At 33.1% G+C, this 6,666-nt stretch overlaps 1 protein-coding gene across 1 annotated transcript; it reads left to right on the plus strand.

Annotated features, from left to right (window-relative positions):
• The first annotated feature begins 256 nt into the window (after positions 1-256).
• On the plus strand, positions 257-6,666 carry LOC145555766 (uncharacterized). Its single transcript, XM_081617488.1, has 5 exons — positions 257-819; positions 1,873-2,624; positions 3,764-4,460; positions 4,574-5,052; positions 5,499-6,666. The coding sequence occupies exons 1-5, from the start codon at positions 261-263 to the stop codon at positions 6,186-6,188; spliced, it is 3,177 nt and encodes a 1,058-aa protein (XP_081473614.1). The 5' UTR covers positions 257-260; the 3' UTR covers positions 6,189-6,666.

The raw sequence follows: 6,666 nt of genomic DNA on the forward strand, positions 1-6,666 counted from the left end.
CTTGAATAAAGGGTAAGCAAAGAATATGACAAATTAAAAAACGACTCAAAGTTTTACTGATCGTACTACTTGCTACTATACTGTAATTCTTAAATGTATTGATAAGCAAAGAATAATATAATTTGTCAATTGATTACACGTGAATGCATTTGCATGCATGCTTTACGCTAACCTAGTTTACGTTAGTGTGTATATATATATATGCTTCACTATGTAGTACGTAACTTCTATCACTAAAAACTAGATATACACCACCTAAAATGGAGAAAGCAATGTACCGAGCAGCCATGGAAGGGGACGTGGACTTCCTTCGGGTAGTCCGCGACCGAGAAATCGAAACTGGCTGCTGGAACAAACACTTTCTAGGTTCCCTAACACCCCAAAAAAACAACATAATACACATTGCATCCCAATTTGATCAGTATGATTTCTTAAAGAAGGGTTTCACATTATTTAATTTCTCTCCTCTCATGATCGCCAGCACAAATGCTAATGGTGATACACCTCTTCATGTGGCTTCTAAGAGGGGCAACAAAATGATGGTGAGGCTACTAGTAGAAGCCTTTAATGAGTTGGTGTTTGGAGAGGTAGAGATATTGAATGAGATTGGAAGAGTGAGTAGCGAGGCAGCCGAAGGGGAGGAGAAAAGGCCATGGAGGGTTAAGAATATGGAGGGAAACACACCCCTTCATGAAGCACTCATCAATGGCAAGATTGAAGTTGCGACATACTTGGTAGAGGTTGATCCTCTACTTGCTAGCTTTGTGAACAACAATGGAGAAACTCCTCTCCATCTTGCCATCAAATACAATGTGGATGGTATGTTTTTTTTGTTATTTTCTTACTATACTTCAATTTGTATTTAATTACTAGCTAGCTAGCTTTCAAACTCGTGCAATGCATGTACTTAAACTGTAGTACGTACTTAATTGTCATGTTCATGGACGGTTTGATAGAAAGGAAGGATGCAATATAATATAATTATATAAACAATAATAGATTTACCTAAATACATCATGGAATCATGGATAACGTACCTATAGTAATAAAAAAAAAATTATTTGGTAAAATAAGAAAGGAAAAAATAAATTAAATAAACAAGTAGTTTAAAGTTTAAGAAATATAGAATTCACCCTCCATTTCATTTTATTCATTACATTTTTTCTTTTGTAACGAGCTTATAAAAACTTTGACTATTATTACAATATTATAAAGCTTAATAGCATATCAATTGAAATGATATTTAGATTCGTTTCGAAATAAATTTTCATTTTTTTTTTTTAATCATAATGTCTAACTGAATATGTAGAAGTCAAAACATAACTTTAAAAAAATAATATAAAAGGATTGAGAGTGTGTATGTGCAAGTACTATGTAATATTTAATGTTGAGTAATCTAAATATATATACGGAGTAACTTTTAGAGGGCTATATAGTTAATATTAAATCAGTTGATATGATCAATATTTCTATCTTTTTTTTTTTTCCCTTTTCCTTTTGGTATGGGATAGGTTAATACACTACTACACTGTCCAATTAAAGATTACCAAAACCCCTTCTAGCAAGTTTCTACACTGTCTAACACTTTCTCCTACTTATTATAAGTAAAACAGGCGTACACAATTTTTTAAATTAACTCGACCTAAACATTCAAATTAACACCTCTAATTACGAGTATATTCTATACATACGACATTCGCTATTATGATTTATTATTTTACTCGTGTCATATGTCTCATTCCAATCGCATGTTAAACCGTTAATTTTATGTGGAGAGAACATTTTATTCAAATTGTTAAATTTTCTTCACTAATGAAAATTCATACATTTATGTAATAATGTCATGATATTAAGTTGACAAAACTTGTATAGGTGATAAAAAGTTAACAATAGACACCATTGAGCTAATGAACAAGCAACAAGCAAGCCTATGTTACCAAGGATCAAGGTTGGAAGAAGGTTCAATGTCCATAATACAACTTCTCTTACAAAAAAGTGAAGTTTCTGTTAATGAAAGGGATAAAGACGGTCTAACCCCCATACTCCGAGCAGCCCTTCAATCTCATTTTTGTGTAGTTAAAACTATACTCGATGAACATCCAGAGTGTTTGGAGATGTGTGATTTAGAGGGAAAGACCATTTTGCATCTCTTGAAGTTTCAAAGCTATGACGAGGCAAAGAAGTTTTTTCATGAGAATCCGCGAATTCTTAACTTGAAGGATCAACAAGATAATATGGGGAACACTCCAGCACATATTGCTGTAATGAACTGCATTGAAAGGATTTCGAAAGAGCAAGATGCTAGTGTTACAATGAAGTTTCAAAGCTGCGAGGAGGTAATGAAGTTTATGAAAACTTCGCATCAACTTAGCTTGAAAGATGGTGTTGATGACCAAGGCAATGAGGCAAAGGAAAATATGACATCACCCGCTGTTGTAATGAATTGCATGAAAAGCTCCAAAAATGAACAAAAGGTCAAGAGAGAGCATGACATTATTGGGGTAATAAGAGCTTTGTTGGAATCATCAACAAATTTCAGCCTTAAAAACAAGGAAGGTGTATCAGCTATTGCTCTGCTTCAACAAGTTAAACCGCGTTTCAAATGTACAAGCTTGCTACCTGAGGTAAGATCGATCTCTGATCTTAGCTAGTTTCATTTAATTGATTCATTTCAAGGTCTTCAAGCCCTTTAAGCTAGGTTATCCTTATTAAGTAAAATGAATTTTTCAATACAAGCGAAACAAGTATTGGTTGTATATTACTAGTCGAACAACATCATCTAGGAAAATCCTCTAAATAAATTTTTGCATGAGAAATTGGGGCATCCTCTAAATAAATTGTTGCATTGCTTTACACTAACATTAATCCTTGTAAAAATCTATCAAGAATAAAATATGAATTCTAAATTAGTGTTATAAGTTTCGTATACTGTAATAATATTCAAAACTAGTCAACCCCAATCCCAATTACTCCCATTACTCAACTAGATGTAAATATGATAAAGAGTATGATATTATTCTTTTGTGTACATACATTTAAAGTGATATTAGTCTTTTTTTTGGGTAGATGTATATGATTATAAGTATCATTGAAGGGAAGAATCTTAAAATGAGAATGATTTGAAGGTTGGATGTGGATCTGTTTGTATTAATATATGCATATTTTTTTAGTTCAAAATGCATATGCACAAAAGTGAATCACTCACATTCAATCGTGGCCATTGATTTAGTATGAATGGATAAATAGAATTCCTTCTCATTTTCACTATAGTCCATATGTTACTATTTAAGAGACAATAGCAAATTTCATGCATTTAGAGACATAAGTTTGACCCTTAATATCTTTAGAATAAAAAATTATAATATTGATATTATGAAAATATACATTGAGATCAATCCAACAATATAGTGTAAAATAACATTAAATTATTACATAACAATTAAAAAAATAAAAATTATGTCAAAACTAATATGTGAATAGTGTAAAGCTAAAGTATATTACTTTTTTTTTTTAAAAAAGAAGATATAAATATTAAAATTAAGTTCAAACGTTAATAAATGATAAATAGATTAATATTTATTTAGGAAAAATAAGTTTGATTAGGTAAGGTTTAACGTCTTAATTAAGTGTAGGAATTTAAATATAAACCTAATATTTAAGATTCGTCCATGATTGTTGTATATGTTAAGTTCAGTTAAGATTGGATAAATGAAATTCAGATAATAGAACACTTTAATTAAATGCATATTGTTTAATCTTGTAGCTTGATATGGAGATAGAAGGGTTGTTAGCAGAAAAGAACCACAAATGGATGGATGAGAAAATTTTAAGAGAAGATGTGGAAAATATGAAGAATGTGAATTGTTTGAGCCAAGAAATGGAAAATTGTATAAAGGATGGTATTTTGAGCATAACAGATCTCCTCTACAAATTAGTAAAAGCTTGTGAGATCAAACATAGTGATGACACTCAAACAATGAAGGTTGCATGTTGTTGCTCCAATCACAATCGTAGCGAAAATTTTGAGAGTTCAAAGACTACAAGCACATGTAGTTGCTACCAAAAAATTGAAGAACTCATGAAGGGTCTTTTCGAAAAGAACCCTTTGTACATATACCAAACAAACTCTCGAGGGGAAACTCCACTTCATGTAATGGTGCGCGTTCAAGAGCTTTTTTCAAGTGGTTCACTCTTAAACCAAATAAAGCAATTGCATGAAAATGGCAATGAGCTTGGGGTTTATTGTCCACCTTGGAGGGTAAAGAACTTGGAAGGAAATACACCGATTCATGAAGCACTTTTGCATTTTACTCCAAATAATGTGACTGTTATCAATTTCTTGATGGATTGTGAACCAAATGTGTTTCGAAGCCAAGACAACAAACAAGATCGCAATATCATTGGTATGTACTTGAACAATCAAAGTGAGACACCACTTCATGTTTTTTGTGGAAGCAAAGGTTAGTTTCAAGTCTCTTCATCATGTTTTAATTACTTATTACATTTTTTTGTATCAACTTTTTTAACGTACATGTTTAATAAGGCCGGTATATCTATCCTTTTCTTGAAATAGAAAAAATTGGTGATGATCATAAAAATATGATCAAGGAGATACTTGAAGCAAACAAATGGGCTGCCACATATCGCGATGCATATGGTTTAACCCCATTATTAAAAGCAGCCAAAAATGGACAGATTGAAGTAGTTAAGCAGATTTGGGAGACTTCTCCAGAATCAGCACACCTACGTGATTGTGGCGGTCGAACATTTTGGCATATGCTGGACATGGCAGACACAACTAAAGAACAAGAGGGAGAGCTAGTGAAAAAGGCACATCAAAAAGAATTTGTAGTGATAGTAAGATTATCAAGTGCAACAGATAATGTTGGGAAAACACCACTTGTTCAAGCTATCAATGACCACAATTACAACCTTGCACAAGTTCTTAGTAAAATTACAAAGAAAAGTGTCAATGAAGTGCTAGCTGAGCAGGCTGTTTCAATGCGATACACTCTCTTTATACTAAGTATTGCAAGTTATCTTCCTGCACAGGTAAGTAATAAAAGATAAAATGTTGTATGCTGGATTTAAACCGTTGACCAATTTCCTCGCCGTTGACCCACCACAAAACACCCCAGACACTGCACGGTTTTAGGGTTAGAGGGTGGTTTTGGCTTGGTGAAGGCAATTTAAAGTGGAATACGATTGTTTTGGGGTGGAAGCAGGTGGTTGTGAGGGTGTTTTGTGGTAGGTCAACGCCGCAAAATTCGGTCAATGGTGGAAATCCGGCCAACGATAGTCTTGTACGGTATTTTACCTTTTAATAGTTAGTATCTTACAAAAAAAAAAAAAATATTAGGTAGTTTCTCAGAAATTGTAGGTTTTATTAAGTAGTTTATGACTAAAAATCCTAACAGGAATGACTAACATTAGCTATATGATAAAGAAACTAACATAAGATGATAATAAAAATAACATTGAATATTTTGCTTTAATAGTTAGAGAAGGAACTCTGGAAGAAAATGAAGAATTTAGGCGTTAAGAGCATATTTGGAGTGCCAAAATCAGAAATAAGCAGTTATACCAATACAATTGGTGTGATAGCTGCTCTTTTGGCCACAATTGCATTCCAAGGAGCTTTCGCCGTGCCAGGAGGATACCATTCAGATGACGGATATCCAGTTCTGTTTAAGAAACATGATCATCTCAGCCCAAAAGATGCTACAATTGAATTCTACAGGGTAGCTGCATTCTGGGTGTTCATGGTGGCGGATATACTAACAATGTGTCTATCGATGATGGTCTTGTTTTGTCTCCAATGGATCCTTACCGGCGATGACAAGGAAAAGTTTGTTATAACAGACCTCTGCCTTTTTCTACTTAATCTGGGTTTTATGACAACGTTTGTAGCGTTTATGATGGGAGTGTTTGCCTCGAATTATCATATGGTGAGTACCTTGGCCATCTTCGCTGTTGCTGTGTGCTCTACGGTAATGTTGCTTCTCCAAAAATGTGTAGTTATGAGACCCCTTCAGTACGTTTTCCTCACTGTCTATTTGGCAATTACGGGTATCTTTCGATGGGTTACTTCGAGCAAAGCAGTAAAGGGTTTATACAACAGATTAAAAGACGGTTGCCATCGACTATGCTTTCGAGCAGCCAGACAGGGCGGTTGTGTGTTTCCATAGATAATTTGATATCAATATATATTAAGATAAGATCCTCTCTAGTGTGTTTGAATTGTGGTGAATTTAAGCCATTGTAACTAATAATATTATGTACAATTTCTTCATTTTTTTTTTTTTTTTTTTTTTTTTTTGGTTTAGTTGCTTACTTGAAAATAAAACCATGTTTGTGTATGAGAACCATGCATGTTGTGTAATAATAATGGCTTTGTAGGGAGCTAAGGGTTCCTTAGCTTGTTTAATTATAGACTATATTATTCAAATAAATTGCCTCAATACCAAATTACATATATATATGATTTTCTACATACATAAATGAAATTATGATTCTTATTAACTACGTACCTATGTGTTTTTATTGCCTTCATTCTTTTTCCTTAAGCTTAAATATTCTACATTCTATCCATGCATGCAAAATAAAGCATATTTTATGAAGACATTTATTTGTCATTACAACCCATTTGAAATATCAACTAGTGTA

The sequence above is a fragment of the Chenopodium album genome, chromosome 8, assembly GCF_948465745.1.
Source record: "Chenopodium album chromosome 8, dcCheAlbu1.1, whole genome shotgun sequence".
Lineage (NCBI taxonomy): Eukaryota > Viridiplantae > Streptophyta > Magnoliopsida > Caryophyllales > Amaranthaceae > Chenopodium > Chenopodium album.